A 16966-nucleotide genomic window follows, 5' to 3' on the forward strand; every position below is an offset into this window, starting at 1 on the left:
GGAAAGAAAAAAAGAATAGCAAATGCAAGTGTGATGATACAGTCCATTGCAGCAAACCCTACAAAATGACAGCCACTTTTCTGCCAGTGAAATGTTGGATTCAAATATATCTCCAACCCTCTTTCAATTATTAAATCATTTCTTTATCTCCCTCTACGCTGTCCAAATGGTTTGCCAAGTTAATCCAGTGAAGTGCTAAACCAGAAGGAATAAGAAGGTCACAGGACTGATCTGCATCCTAATCGGAGGTTAATGGAATGGCATTAGTAGCGTTAAAATCACTCCTTCCTCTCTGCCACCGTCCATAATCTTGAAATCATCCAAAACTTGACTCCCCATATCATCGGAGTTCTCATTCACCCAACACCCATGTGCTTACTGATCAGTATTGGCTCCCAGTCTATCAGCACCTTGATTTTCAATTTTTCATCCATGTCTCAAATCCAAATCCCTAACTCTGAAACTTGATCCAATCTACAAGCCCCTGAGATCGCTGCACCCTTCCAATCCTGGCTACTTGAGCAGCCCCAATTTCCATTCCCCACCATTAGCAGCCATGACTTCACTGCCTGATCCCCAAACTCTGGAATTCTTTCCCTTGACCTCTTTATATGTTTACATCTCCTTTCAGATGTCCCTTAAAATCCAACCCTTTGACCAAGTTTTTAGGCACCTTCCTCGTATTTCCAAATGTAGTTCAGTGTCAAATTTTCTCCCATGAAGCACCATTGGACATTTTTCTATGTTAAAAGCATTATCGAACTACAAGGTGCTGTTGTTGTTAGTTTGTTGAGCTACGGAGATGAGAGGAAAAAGAGCAAATGTTTCTGCTCCTATAACTATCCAGTGACTGATGCCAGAGATCTATTTGGATATTGTGAAGAGCAGGCTTACAGTTGGTGGTGATGATTGATGTAGTTGAAAAGCTGACCTGAAGTCACTGTTGAGGCTTTTGTATGAATAATGGCTGCCTGGATGGTTATGATGTGAGAGTGGCACCCAAGGAGCCATTCCTCAGCAAGGACTCAACTCTTTCAGGGGAGCAGAAAACAGGAAGGTTGGTATGCACAAATAAATTACTTTGGGCAACCTGTCAGAAAGCCTGCATTCAGTGTCAACATGGAGATATTGAACATCAGCTTGACAAAGGGCTTTGTACAGACCTTTGCTTCCTGCTGAGAAGCTTTCTTCCCCCCACCTCCTCCTTCCCATACTCTGTGAGGCTTCTATTTATCCTCCATGTCACAATGTATTCCAAAAGGAACACTGACTACAGAACAATGGTTTGCGCACAAGCCTTGTAGTCAGGACAAAGTCTATCAGCATCTGTCCCACACCATTCGCTGCAGATAATTGCAATTTAAAAGAATGCTAGAGAATGCCAAACAAAAACAGTTGTAGTACAGGCCAGAATAAATCAGCCAGCAGTGGTGTGGATAGTTGATGATCCCTTTGAACACGAGCAGTGAGGTGGGGGTGGCAAGGTCCTTCCTGCTACTTTATGCACTCTCAATTGTGCAAAGTTAGGACATGATGTTAGCTGGTGCGGTGATCTCAAAAAAGGCACAGCTGGTGACAAATCAGGATTGCATGCTCGCTGATGTCATGATCTACCTGCTCTGAATAGCTGCATATGCTAAACCCCTCACCAAGGTGGCACCCAGCATGATTCACGGCAAAAGTGTGTGCATAAACATCAGATGCTGTTTTAGTCCCCAGATATGGTGTCCAAACAATTGATGCTGTGAAGCCCAGTTCTGTACCCAGTCTTTGCTTTTCTACAAAGCAGTGCCTGGGAATGGAATGTCTTAGCGTTGAGTTAAAGCAAACACTGCTAATCTCTGCCTGCAATCTTCCCACTGTAAGAATGCACAGAATCATTTCTCAGCGTCCTGCGCCAATCCAGATTTCAGCCTCACTCAGGCGTGTAGATCACTTAATCCCCAGTTGTTTTAGTACAATCGCGTGACTTCCGATTCCCACACTTTGCTTGATGAGTATACAGTAGTCAGTTACCTGAGACAGGCTTGATACCAGACAGAAGCACAATAAATGCAAAATCTTGTGATGGACAAGATGAGATTTGATGGGGGGATGTCTTGCTGTTGGAGGGTTGATTTGAAAAATGGTGAGGAGGGGTGGAGAGATAGCTCTGGCATTTCCCTGCCAAGTAAACATTCTTCATATTTGCTGGAGGCTATTTCGAGCTCCCTGGCTAAAGGAGAAGCAAGGAGAGGAAGCAACCTTGATATGCAAAGCCACAAAAAGAAATGGCATGGATTTAACCTCCATATCACAGATCCTGAATCAAACTGCATTGTTCAATAAGATTCAGCTGTTCACATTTCCAAGGGGTGAGGTGGAGGGTTGGTGGAAATTGGACATGAATGAGAAATCACGGACAGTGCCATTGTTAGACTAACATAATGTATAGATGTATAGATTCACAGAATGAATACAGTGCAGAAGGAGGCCATTCAGCCCATCAAGCCTGCACCAACAACAATCCCACTCAGCCCTATCCCAATAACACATGTATTTACCCTGCGAATCCTCCCTGGCATTAAGGGGTAATTTAGCATAGCTAATCAATCTAACCTGCACATCTTTGGATGTGGGAGGAAACTGGAGCACCCGAGAATACCCACTCTGAAGTGGGGAGAATGTGCAAATCCACACAGACAGTGACCCAAGGCCAGAATTGAAACCAGGTCTCTGGCGCTGTGAGGCAGCAGCGCTAACCACTGTACCACTATACCACCCATGCTCAGAGTGAGCCTGCCACTTTGCAGGCCCTGCTGTGAGAATGCCTGCTAAGAGTGAGCCAAAGAGCAACGACAAGCACTTATCCTAAAGCCCTTACTGTACTGGAGACATTTGTATTTTGACCTTCCTAATTCAATTTCAGATCAACTGAAATGTTAAGATGGGGCCGCAATTCTCCAAGCTCACCTGCAGCTGGGATTCTCTGTACTGCTGCTGTGAACTGAGATTTGGTTCGCCCGGCAACAAGGTGTGCAAGACTGGAAATTTCCAGTTGGGATTTATGACTCAACTGATAGGGAAACCTAAAGAAGTACAGGCCATTAGCATCACTGTGCAAAGAGGTGGGAGGTCATGAATTATGGGTGTCTTAGTAGATGCAGCAGAATCAGTGAACCTGTCTGCTAGAAAGTAAGTACACTGTATATCTGCACATAAGGTGATTACAGGGTCGGGCCTGTTATCAAAGGAAATGTTTTCCTATGGCTAACAACTCCATAAACGAATGAAGACGTAAATAAGTAAGCAAGATGGGCAAAAAGATGGTGACTGCAATTCAGTGTTGCGGAAGCTGAATTTTAAGTGTAAGAACAGGGAAAGAAAATATACCTCAAATGGGATAAAGTGACAGGGGGGATTTACTATGTTGGTGCACAGATCAGTGAAGGTAGAAACATGCGTAGTTACGGCCGGATAAAAGAAAAATACAATTTTTTGTTTTATATCTAGAGAGTCAAGTTGTACAAGGTCTCAATAAGTGCACTGGAGAGTATTGGGTACTGTTTTGCACACCCTATTATCCTCCTTTTCTTTTGGGTACTGTGCCCTCAGAGGATGTTGGTGACAATGGGATTGACCCATGGTTATGTTAGACAAAGTATTGCATTGGTTTCCTGTTGCCTTTTGCAGTACAGCTGACCAAACTTCTGTTCTTAACTCCCTAACATTCATAAAACATAACCGAGGTATAGCACTATGAGGTTACCAGGGATGAGGAGCTAGTATGGAGAATTTTGAGAACTTACCAGATGAGAAAATTAACAGGTGGTCTAATATAGATTCTCCAGATTATTTGAGGTTATACTAAGATAAATAACGAGAGGTAGTTTTTAATGGTTGTTGAATTGGTAACACATTTAAGGTAATTGAAAAAGAGATTAGAAAAATGTTTCCTTGCACAAAATTTAATTAGAAATAGGGATTTTGTTGTACAGAATCCCCAGGTTTGTTGAAGAGAAGCCTAGATACTTGCTTGAAAAACAATTATGAAATGAATGAAGAGGAGAGTGAGATTGCAGCCATATGGGGAAGCATTAGTTCAAAGTTGATGGTCCAAAAGAATTATGAAATGGATAAAAAGGAGAGTGGGATTGCAGCCTTATGGGGAAGCATTAGTTCAAAGTTGATGATCCAAATGGCCTACTTCGTTGCTGAGACATAAAATGATCTTGTACAATAAATTTATCATCCTTTATCAATAGTTCACTGGGTTTCTGTGATGGTTCTGTGGGTAAATGTATTGTGTGATGGTGAAATTAAGTCAGAGTGCAATGCAATCTTCCAATAAAGATAAATATACACACACAAGTCCTCAAACTGGATCTGATGACTGACCTGAAAATCATTGGCTTTGTTGTAGTGCACATTGAGTGCACGATAAAGTTCAGAGTCTCTAGTGACCTTAAGATCATTGGCGTTGGTTGTGCCATCATTGACTGCCTGTCGGGCAAACTTCTCCATCTGGATGTAGTAAAACTCACGAAAGTTGCTGAACCATTTGATGAGTTGAGAAGTGATGCATCTGTTAAACTGGTGGCAAAATAGATTGAAGGGGAGTTGGTTATTCAAGTCTGTATCTGTATCACACAATAAACTCTTAATTTTTAAAAATGTTATTGAAGTTAGATAAGAAATGTACAAGCAGTGACAAATAGAACATTTAATAAATTTTCCTAAATTGTACAATCAGGTAATTATCTCATGCATGATCAATTATATATTATTGAGCTGAGATGTATTTATAGCCTTATATATTATACCTATGCACCTTATGTTGCATTTACTTCCTGTGACGCTTTGTTTGAAATATTGTACTGTGATAAAAGATCATATTCTCTGTGTCACCTTACTAATGCCTCATGAGATTTATTGCTAATGCATTTGTATTTTAATATATCATTGTATTGTGGTATATATGGGTAGGCAGAGGTGTAGAGGTATTGTCACTGGATTAGTAATCCAGAAACCCAGAGTAATGCTCTGGGGACAAAAACAGAAAATGTTGCAAAATCTCAGCAGACCTGACAGCATCTGTGGAGAGAGAATAGAGCCAATGTTTTGAGTCAGATGACCCCTCATCAGAGCCTTCAGGACAACCCTTCATCCAGGGACCCAGGTTTGAATCCCATCATGGCAGCATTTGAATTGGTGGAACTTGAATTCAATAAAAGAAAAACTGAAATTAAAAATCCAATTGTTGTAAAAACCTATCTGGTTCACTAATGTTCTTTAGGGAAGAAAATCTGCCATCTTACCTTGTCTGGCCTACATGTAACTCCAGACTCAGTGCATTTTGAGATTGGGGTATCCTTGTGAAACGATGTTCGAGGCTCTGAAGCCGGTTTCACTGGCCCGTTTAATCCCTGCCTTCTCCAAAAAGGTATGTGACTATTACAGTACAGGGTGCACCTGAGAGACCGATACAGCTCGCACTTATTTTTTCACTGTTGTGACACTCAGTCATTTTTTTGGGCGAGTTCAGCCCCACATACACAACAGGAGACTAGGGCATTTTTATACTGATATTGTCGCATCACTCGCACATGGTATACTTGTCTCCAGAGGCACACTGCTATATAGAGGAGGAAACTGCCACACCTCCAAAAGAGTCAGGCATCAAGTTTCTCTTGGATTTCAAGAATAGTCATCGGAGGTGTGGAAAGCACATGTTTGTTTTCTGATGGCCCTGCTTGAGTATCTGAGACCAGTAGCACATAGACAAAGGTCAAGGGAAAGAGCAGTGTTCAGAGGTAGCATGGTTTTGCGTCTGTGTTTCTTTCCTGGTACACCAGCAGCATTGTGAGACTTCCTTTTCATCACACAATTTAGAATCATAAACTGACGCAGACTGAAGTTACAGCTTAATTTATCTCTACACTCTGAAAGGTTTGTGGACATTGAATGAAGTGATAGTCAGTGGAATTCTCTTGGGTTCAGCGTCTCTAGTATTGCTATTCACAGACCATGGGAGTGATTCTCCCATCCCGCTGTGCTGCTTTTTTAGCGCAGCAGGCCAGGAGACTCTAGCTGCTGCCGAACTGTGCTGGTCATCTGGGCCTCCATGCATCTCCCAACGCTGGATTCCAGGTGCCATCTATTGCGGAGCTGCCTGCTATATGTAGCAGGTAATTTTAATGTAATTTAAATCCTATTAGTGGGCCTGGGACTGAAATCTCTGGGCCCACTAGCCTCTCCCCCCTCAACCAGGAGTGGTTCACTCCAGCAGGGTTTACTGTAGCTCCACTTGCAGGGAGCTGGCAGCCCAATGCGCTGGAGGGAGGGGGGAGCAATTGAGTCCCCCAGATGGTCGAGCACTGGCCTGGACCCCTGCCATTTCCCAAGGGGAAAAGTACCAATGCCCGGGCACATATTTACTCTGCTCATCGGGCATGGGGCAGTGCCTCTGGTGGGGTTGATCGGTTGGGGTCCCGCTGCCTCTCTGCAGTCTGGATCGATAGGGGCAGGTGGGAGGTCAACAATCGGGGATGGCTGTTGGGGCGGGGGCGAGGGAGGGGTGCAGCCTGTTTTGGTGGGGTGGTCAGTGCAGGGACTGGACATGTTCAAGGGCTAGCGATTGGGAATCGCAGGGCTAGCCAGCGATTGAACTGGCTAGCAATCATGACACCGACAGACAGGGGCCACTGCGCATGTGCTAATCTTTGCACTGACAGATCAACGCATGCATAGTGACCGGCTCAACACTTTGCTGTCAGCCTCTCCAGTGGGAATAGGCCCACTGGTTTCTGGAGTGAATCACGCTAGTGCATTCAGCAGCACAGAATGTGGAGATTCATTTTGAAACTCCCGCTGAAGAAAACAGCATGATTTACTCCAGTTTTTGCACAAATTTGACATTTATTATCCTCAGAAGGTGGTGAAGAGCCACTTTCTTGAGCCACTGCAGCCTGTCAGGGCCGGCAGCTTGATATAACTGGCACTTACTTGGACACTTAAGGAAGTAGTTAACAGCCACCTATGCATTGACGAGATCAGATAAGGACACAAGGTTTCCTGCCTTAAAGGGTATGGTACTATAGTGACTATGTAACTAGTTGGCACACACTAATAATTCATGAATGGCAGGTTAAAGATTTTAACTCAGGTTATAAAATAGTCTCAAAATAAATGGTATCATGAAACTGTCCAACTACTATATCATAATACATTTGGTATCCTTCTCAACCTGGCCTATATGGAACTCTACTCCTATGTCAACATGGTTGACTATAAACTTGCCTCTAATTTGGCTTAGTAAGATTATGTGTTTAGAATATTGTTATATATTTAAGTGGTTGCAGATTGCTTTAAGAGCTGAACCCATGATTTGATGATGATGTCATTAGGGTGTTGCACTCTTTGCTGTTTTTAGTTTCAGTTTGTTCTCTATAAAGGCAAGAGTTCCTGAATAAACTTGTGTGTTACTTTGACTCTACACATGCAAACCAAATTATTTTCTTTTTGTTTAAAACCCACAATTTATACCACAATTAGGACATTCTAGCTATTGATACAGTTAGACTATTATCTCTTATCCGGACAGGAAGCTAAAGAATTAACTTATGACTCTTCTAACTTATGAACATTCCAGTTCCAAAGCTATTCATATTTGTGTATTAACAGTGAGTAGGCAATCGAGTTGGCTGCCCAATCACTATCCAAATGTTGTTGCCCCATCCACCACCCATTTCTTCTCCCTCCACCCCCATCCCCTTACTGCTATACTCCTATGGATCAAGACATTCCAATACTTCAGTGTTACTGTTACTGTGACTGCTACTGAATGCCTCAGATAACTCACTGTCTCAGCTAAATGTGGTATGTGAGAAACATCAATGCTTCGATTGCTTTATCTGGATTTGAACTAAATAGCATTCTCATGAACAGTGGGCTGTGTGAATTTAATACATTGCAAATTGAATTTACCATAACATCACTATCTTAATGTAAAAGTATCGTTTACTATTAATGATATGAGAACAACCTAACTTCAGAGTCTTCACAAGGCTTTATAAAACCACAGACACATACACCGCAGGCACAAAGTGACTCACCTTAATTCTAAACGGTTTCCCATTTGAAACATAAGTTGTGGGTATTGCATTCATCTCACTAGCATTACTCATTTCAGAAAGCAACACAAATACCCCTTGAGTCTGCGGGGCCCACAGACCACAGAAATGTGAGCGCTGTTGGTTGTGGGCTTCACTGGCACAAGATATGTGAGCTGCTGCCTGAAATAACTTGACAGAGCGCTGTGGCTGTCTGAGGACTTCAGAATCAAGAGGCACAACATCACTGTGTTTAAGTTAAAGCTTGGGTTTGGACGAATTTTAAAACATGCTTTGCTTTTTGGCGCTTTCCCTCCATTTCATTTTGAAATAGCTGAAATTTATTTTAACAGATATTTTCTAATTGCAAAAGGTTCTTCTCCCTTATAATAGTAACTTGATTGCAGTGCTAATGTAAGCCTATTTGTGACACTAACGAATAAGCTTAAAGTTAATGCAGACTCCTCTCATATTTTCCCAGATGTATAATCTTTGCGTGGATACTGATTGTAGGCCACTACCCAACGATGGCAGGAATCACAGGCAAGTCCAATCCTGCTCTTGCGTGAGACTTATTGTGGGAACCCTGGCTTCCCTCTCACCCTACTTTGCACAGTGGTACCCTGGCCAGCTGTAGTGTCACTGCTGATTTCAATCGTGGCTCAGTTGGTAACACTCTTGCCTCAGAGTCAGAAGATTGGGGGTTTAAGTCCAAAGCAACTGTACACTAATACATAATGAATGAATCAAAAATCAAATCAAATTCCAGAGACTTGAACATAAAATTCTCGGTTGCCATATCCAGCACCCCACCATACCGAGGGAGTGATATATTGTCAGCAGTGATACCTCTCAGCTGAGGCATTGAAACAAAATCAAGTCTGCCCTTTCAAGTGGAATGCATGAGATAGACAGAGAAGGATATTCTGGTCGAATGAGATTAAGTGAAGTACGAGGAAGCTCATGTGGAATATAAATATCAGTTGGGCTGAATGGTCTATGCCTGTGCTATAAATCCCATGTAATTCTAAGAGCAAAGGACTGATCCCCAGTGTCCAGGTAAACAATTATCCCTCAACCAACATAATTCAGTTGTTCTGAGGCTTATGAGGAAAGACTTGGACTATACTCATTGGAATTTAGAAGAATTGGGGGGGAGTGGGATCTTATAGAAACATGTAAAATTATGAAGGGAAATAGTTAAGATAGAAGTAGGGAGATTGTTTCCACTGGTGGGTGAAACCAGAACTAGAGGGCATAGCTTCAAAATAAGGGGAGCAGATTTAGGACCGAGCTGAGGAGGAACTTCTTGACCCAGTCTATGGAATCTATGTGAATCTATGGAATTCCCTGCCCAGTGAAGTAGCTGAATGTTTTTAAGGCAAAGATAGAAATAAAGAAATTAAGGGTTATGGTGACTGGGCAGGTAAGTGGAGCTGAGTCCACGAAAAGATTAGCCATGATGTTATTGAATGGTGGAGCAGGCTCAATGGGCACAATGGCCTCCTTGTTCTTATGTTATCACATTGCTATTTGTGGGACCTTACTGTGGTCATATTGGCTGCCGCATTTCCTACAGTTCAAGTTATGATACTTCAAAAGTACTTAATTGGCTGTAAAGTACTTTGGGACATACTGAGATTGTGAAAGATGCAATTATAAATGAGGTCTTTTTAATGTTGCTTTAACAAATTTAGTACTAGAAATGAATCTGTTAGCTTCCTCATCAATAGTATTTGGTATCACATCAAGCAGCGCATTAAAAAGACTTACATTTATAGAGGGCTCTTTCATGACCTCAGGATGCTCCTAAGGTGGTTTACAATCAGTGAAGTGCTTTTGAAGTACAGTCACTTTGTAAGGTGGGAAATGCAGCAGCCAGTTTACACACAATATGGTCCTACAAACTGCAATCTGAAAATGATAGAACAGACTACGTTTTTAGATATTGTTTAGGATTAAATATTGAGCAGAGGGGAGAACTGCCCTGTTCTTCAAAATAGTGCATTGAGATCGTTTATGTCCAATTGAGCGAGCAGACAGGATTTCAGTTTAATGTTGCATCCGGGCACTGGAGTTTCAGCGTAGATTTTGTGCTCAGGCTCCTGAAGCAATACAGTAGAGATTTCTCACAGGAACATTGTGACACAGAAATATCTTGATCCACTTCATGTGCAGTTCTGACCAATGTTCAGTAAGCAAACAGGGAGGCAAGATCCACCAATGACAATGACCTGTGTGATATCTACGGTGGAGGTCAGAGTTAACAGAAGAATTCCCTGCTCTTCTTTAGTGTTTAATGCTCAAATTACTGGAAGCAGCAGCCATTTCCTTATCCCAGCAGAAGGACAGATTGAGGCAGGTTTGCTCTGCGTCTAAGGAGTGCTATACCTGAGTGTTTGATAGAATGCTACAAAAGGAAACTATAATTGAAGGTGCTGCATGTTAAATGAGTTGAATTGACTGCTGATGTGCAGTTCTCTCACTATTAATGACTGTTCATCAAAGTAACAACTTTGAACTCTGCTGGACTGACAATTCTCGGGTGTCTTGTATTTTTCCATCAGAGCAACTGGTTCCTTTGTGGCCAGCTAATCCAGTTCAGAGAGTCAGCAAGCTTGTGATGTGAAGCTAAAATATCTTCGTAAGCGCTACAATGCTGACACATGGGGCTGACTCACCATCAAATTGTAATTAAAACAATTAAACCAACAAAAGAAATCTCATCCAGTTATCTCTAACGACTTTTCATGTTTACTTTGGAAACTGTAACAGCTAGAGATCTCTGCAAGTGTTATAGTATTGAGGGGCTGGTTTCTGAGCAGGTCGTGGGCTACAGGAAATTGGTGGTAACAAAAAGACTTACACTGATATAGCTCCTTTTTAAAATAGTCACTGTTGTAGAAAATGCACAGTTGTACACAAACTCCCACAAAACAGTCATAAGATAAATGACCAGTTCATCTATTTTAATGATGCTGTTTGAGGGATGAATATTGGCAAGGGAGATATATCTTGCTTGCTTTTGAAATGGGTGGCATAGAATTTTTTATGTCCATTGGGGAGGCCAGACAATGTCTCAGTTTAACATTTTATCCCCAGTAGCACAGCACTCCCTCAGAACTGCCCCTGGAATGGTGGCCTTGATCGTGCTGAGTATCATTGCTCTTCTGGCACTGGTACATTGAACTATTAAAAGTGCCCCAAGTTCTACCAGACTGGGAGTGTTTGAATCTGATTCTGGACAAATGTGGACTAAGAGGGTAACTTTTCAGCTCTGGTGCTCTTCGTATGTAAACCTATTGGCATCATTCACCTTGATAAGTAAATAATTTCATACAAGATGTGGAGAAATCAAAACCGCACTGGTTAGTGATTAGTGCGCTGGAGCAACCCGGATTGTCTTTAGTTGCTACTCCTAGGACTACGCTGTTGTGGGGATGCACCAACCAGAGTCAGGACTATTCAACACAGAAATTAAGTGGGAGGAAAAGAAATATAAGAAGGAGAGTCTCCGGGCTTTGATCTTGCATATTTTCTCTCGGCCATTTTAAAGGTACTGTCACCCTGAGATCAGGTTGGCAGTCTGACCTCTCACATGGGATTAACTAATAGCTGAAAACTAATAATACAACCATACACTTCAGAGAAAACATCATGTTCATGGGTGAGTGAACAGGTCTGTGTCTTTCCTGGGAGATACTCTCAGGAGATTAAGGGATGAGTTTTGCTTGGGTCACTGATCATCCTCTGATTTATTTGCCCGTTCAGCTGTCAGCTCCTGTCCTCCTCTTGGTTGAAGGCTAAACTGTTTAAAAGTTCAACCATTTATCATCCAGTGTAATTTTTGGAGGAAAGTTTCAGCCATTCTGTTGATAGAAGATTACACTGACAGAGTTAGATAAAGAGAGGTAGGAAGAGGCTTCTGTGCTGCAGAAGCACTGGAATAGACCAGCTGGGCTGAATGGCCTGTGTCTGTGTTCAATGCAAGAATTTAATCATCCTATCATTAACTTAACAAATTTTAAAATACACTAATTAGGCCTCATCTGGAGGACTGTGTTAGGTTCTGGATGCCACATTTGAGGAAAGATGTGAAGGCATTGGAAAGTACAGATTAATTCCAAGGATGAAGAACTGTAATGTGAGGATAGATCAGAGAGGTTGGGACTGCATTCCTTGGAAGAAAAAAGGCTGAGAGGAGACAGAATAGAGGTATTCAAGATCCCGAGGAGTATGGAAAGGTTAAATAAGAGAAACTGTACCATTGAGGGAGAGTATGAAGAGCTGGAGGGCACAGATTTAATATAATTGGCAAAAGGAGTCAAAGTGATGTGAGGAAACACTTTTTCACCCAGAGAGTGGTAGGCGTTTGGAGCGAACTTCCTGAGAGGTGATGGAGACATCACCTCAGGTCAAGGCATTCAAAAGGGAATTGCTGTCTGAAAAGAACGGATGTACAAAATTATGAGAATAAGGCAGGAAAGTCAGGTGAGATTGAATAGTCTTTTAGAGAGCTGCTGCCGATTTGATGGGCTGAATGGCCTTCTATGCACTGTAGAGATTCTGTGTAATGGGATATGAAACCAAGGTAGGGTTAATAGAGTTAGGATACAGCTCAGTCACGATTTAATTGAATAACACAACAAGCTCAAGTGGCTGAATGATATCCTGTTCCTATGCAGAGAGCTCTGATCCACAATGCTAGAACAATTACTTGTATCAGAATGCATGGTGAATGTGGGAAAGAATGCTTCAGACTGCAAAATCTCCTCTAAGTAAAATGTTCTTATCTGGAAATATAGCCACTGAAATATTCTTCATGAGATAAAGAAGTAGAGAAGTAAAACAGCTATGATGGGATTGAATCAGACACCCAGGATTAGCTTCCCATTGTTCTTGAAGATTCTCTCACGCTGAATTGCAGGAATGAGGAAGGGAAGTGAGTTCACTACATGACCTATCAGTGACCTCGGGGGTCAGTGATGCAGGAAAAGAGGGATCACAGTCACAGTCAGGAGGCCACGAGGAAGAGACCAAGATCAAATAGTTGGTGCAGTGTTATTTTGTTAGAAAAGCATTTCTAATATTTAGCTAAGAAGTTCAAGGCTGCCGTCAATGATCCATGGGACTTGCCATTTCCTGTGCCTCTCATATCCTTCTCGTTACATCCCTTTATCCAAGACCTCGGGGGAACCTGTTGTCATGAAGCCTGTATCCTTCACTGTTGCTTCTTGCCAACTGTTTCCAGCAAATGCCCTTCAACCTGTGTTACAGACCACCAAAGACCCAAGCATGGATATTATAGTCTGCTGCATCGCTGTACGTGCTCTCCTAATATATACCCACATGGCCCCTTACCATGACACACATCCTTTCTCCACACGTCCTTTCTTTCTTAACACTTTAACAGTCACACAAGTCTATAAGACACACTTGCTGTGTGTGCTTCACAACTGCTGTTGACGGACAATCAACTGTAATTTTATTTTGCTTACCTTAACATCTGGGAAGTATGTTTTCAGCGTGGCTGAACTGGGGTAACGGGTGTAGAAGAACATCAACTTGGCTTTCTTCAAGTGATTGGGTGTTAGTCCTTCCTGAATGTAAAGATTGGTTAAGGAAAGACACAACCAGGATGACCAACTCTGCTATGAAACTCTGAATGACTTGTAAGTTCTTGTTTGTCTCCTGTCCTTTGCTATTCCACCAGATCACACACCCAAGTGGAAATTTTCATTTCAATATTCTTAGCATATACTGGGAGCACCAAAATGGATACTCTGCCTTTTGTGTAATCTCGATCCATGCCCACCAACCCAGAGAACAACATTTACTAACCAACTATTTTACCTCTTAAATAAATCACACATTCAGTTGATTTTTTAAGATATAATGCATTACCTTGACAATGTAAAATATGTTTTGATATCCAATTTATTGCCTTAGCAATGTGAGAAAAAAATTAATTAAATGTCTTTGTAATATGCCATGAGTGCCCAGAAAGTAACCAGTGACTCCTGAAAACGTAACAGTCAGGACCAAGAAACTCATTTGCTTGAAGTTATTTTTTTTATTTGCTGCCTTGTCCTGTTCAAGTGGCATCAGTCTAGAGGTTCAAGAGCTATTCTTGACTTGGCTGGTTTGATGGTGGGTGGGCATGGAGAATCAGGCAAAAGTTAAAAAAAATTGAAAACCTAACAGCATAAAATTACATTGCAATTCTCCCAATGGCAAGTTGGTCATCCCACTGGCAGGTGGTGCAAATGCTATTTGAATTCATTTGCATTTCATGAAAGCTCATTAAAGAGTTGCCCACCAGTGTCCTGTTAGACTTTTCAATCTTGCGTCATGCCAGTGGGAAATCATGTCGGCATCAAACCTGATTGCTAAAGATTGGCAAACACAAATCAATCCTCAGTTGCCAAGAGACTTTGAAGTCAGTGCAACAAAGTTTTCTGCCATAGTGCTGTACTCCTCCTGATGTGCTGTTCACCACTGCCAGGGCACACCAATTTCCGCCCTCCATCTCCACGCTGAGCTGGTCTTTATGAACAGCACCAAGCTGCTGGATCCATGGAGCCTCCGTGTCATAATCTTGGTTCAGTACTGTGCCTGGGGTTGCAGAGCACAGGGGTCTTCTTGTTGCTTTTTACCACACACCTGTGTTTATCAGGACAGCGCTGTGCTGTGGGACTCACATAACAATAGTCCAAAGTTTACCAGGGGTGGAGGTTGGGACCTAATGTAAACAAGGAGGGGCCATGAGAAAGGAGGGCTGTGCAGGGGTGTGGGGGGGGAGGGGGGCACAGGTAGTGTGACATTGGAAGACAGAGGGGAAAGGAGGTGGATGAGGATGATAAACAATAGAAGACATAAGGAAAATCAAGGGGAGAGATCTGAACTCTGTCAAGCCTGCATGAAAAGCTCACAAAGGGGATCAAACATATACCACATTATTTACTGTAAGAGATGGATAAAGAATCATGAAGCAATGTAGAGTTCTTAGGGTACTGCATACTGTTTTAATTGACGTTTAAAGAGGAATATGCTCCTCTTGGAGATAGTTCTGAGAAGGTTCACTCAATTGATTCATGGGATGAAGGGGTTGTGTTAAGAGAACAGGTTGAGGTTGCCCCTGTATTCATTGGGAGTTTAGAAGAATAATAGATGATCTTATTGAAACATTTAAGATTCTGAGGGGGCTTGACAGAATATAACAGAACATGCCATTTAAGAAATAGAAGTAGGAGTAGTCCATTCAGTCCCATCGAACCTGCTCTGTCAATAGCTCATCTGATATAGTCTTAACTCCACTTTCCTGACTCATTTAACCTCACCAAAGTTCTGAGACTGTATTCCATTCATCTCTCACTGACAGAAGAATGTCAATCATATCAACCATATGTACAAGCAAGTTTATGGAACAGCATGGTGCCCAGTGTTTAACTTAACAGATGTTTTGGCTAGGAATCTTAACTTTCAAGCTCACCCAGGTGTTGTATTCTCCCTCTCTTATGTTCAAAAGAACATTTTTGCTCAATTTCTTTTCTCATTGCACTTGCCAAATGCAAGAGACAATAATGATTGGAAAATGGAAAACTGTCAGATTTCTTTAATTGCCATTGGACCGTCAGTAGCCATCTTTAGGCTCTCTTGAGTGTGAATGCTAAAACTGAGAATCTGGTGCCAAACTACAAGCTGCTGCTTTGTAAGGTGGTCTGGAGATTCATTTCCCTTTGGGACCTTTTCACAGAGCCATCAAGTCAGTGAAATTCTAGGAATGGAGGTTTATAAAGGTAATGTGTGACACAGGCTGAGAACCCAGTTAAGATGAGGGTCAGTTTTCTGAATGATTGTTTCTATTCCCTCATAGAATGAGCCTAGTGATGCCAGGAAAGCAGGCTGGAAAAAATGCACACCTCATCCCTTACATTTCTCCGTTAAAGTTAATGGACAGAAACTCACAGAACCTAATTGCTTGCCATGGATCTGTTGGGCAGATCTCAGAGCTGAAGCAGTTTTTAAAAAATCATCCATTGGAGTTGTTTTTACTTTTAGACGTAAGAAAGAACTTACATTAAAAAATTATGCAGCACAGGGACAGGCCTTTTGGAGCAACAGGTCTGTGCTAGCATTTGTATTTATGCTCCACAAAAGCCTCCTGCTAACCTCCACTTATCAATGTAACCTATTGCTTTCTACCTCATGTGTTTCACCAAATTCCTCTTGAATGCATCCACTTTAATTGCCTTAATTCCCAACCTCAAGATGCCGCAAAGCGTTTTGCGAACAAAGTATTTTTGAAGTGTAATAATGCAAGAAATATTACATCAAATTAGTATCATATCTTGAGTAAAAATGAATAGCTCTCAGTCCAAATGGTGAGAGTCAACAGGTTTGCACTTACTGCCAGCAGTGAAAGGGCACTTTCATTTCTTCACACTAGGCTAATTGGCTGTCCTACCAAGAGATGCTGCAGACTTCTCATACAGTATTCAATAGTAAGGAAAGCTGCATGCAGAGGAGACTATAAACATCAGAGAAGGCAGTTGGTAACAAGCTCTTTTATGTCATCTCAGGATCTAATGTGGTGAGTTCACATCACTCATTTCTGCAAATCAATATCGGAAATGCTTGAATGTCCACACAATGGTGATGTCATTGATACCAATAATCAGTAAGCACTTCTAACACTGTGCTCTAATAGGGGATTTCCCCTGACAGTCAATTGGAATGCACTGGAGGATATTAGTAAATCAATAGTTTAAATAGCAGGGCTCTGAGCTTATAAAATATGATCTGTTGATATGTTCTCTCATCAAAAGCTAGTGGCATTTACTACCAAATAAACCTATTGGACTTTAACCTGGTGT

The 16966-nt window shown here is 41.8% G+C and overlaps 1 protein-coding gene across 1 annotated transcript in view; it reads right to left on the reverse strand.

The window, feature by feature from the left end:
• LOC145352214 (prospero homeobox protein 1-like) overlaps nucleotides 1–16966 on the reverse strand; it is a 35669-nt gene that overhangs the window by 2602 nt on the left and 16101 nt on the right. The window contains exons 3-4 of the mRNA XM_080201950.1: nucleotides 13589–13696; nucleotides 4378–4572 (exon numbers count right to left, since the gene is read on the reverse strand). Of these exons, the coding sequence (XP_080058076.1) occupies nucleotides 4378–4572; nucleotides 13589–13696 (303 nt within the window). The remainder of the gene's footprint in view (nucleotides 1–4377; nucleotides 4573–13588; nucleotides 13697–16966) is intronic.

This window comes from Carcharhinus amblyrhynchos, chromosome 14 (assembly GCF_965287045.1).
Source record: "Carcharhinus amblyrhynchos chromosome 14, sCarAmb.v2.hapA, whole genome shotgun sequence".
Lineage (NCBI taxonomy): Eukaryota > Metazoa > Chordata > Chondrichthyes > Carcharhiniformes > Carcharhinidae > Carcharhinus > Carcharhinus amblyrhynchos.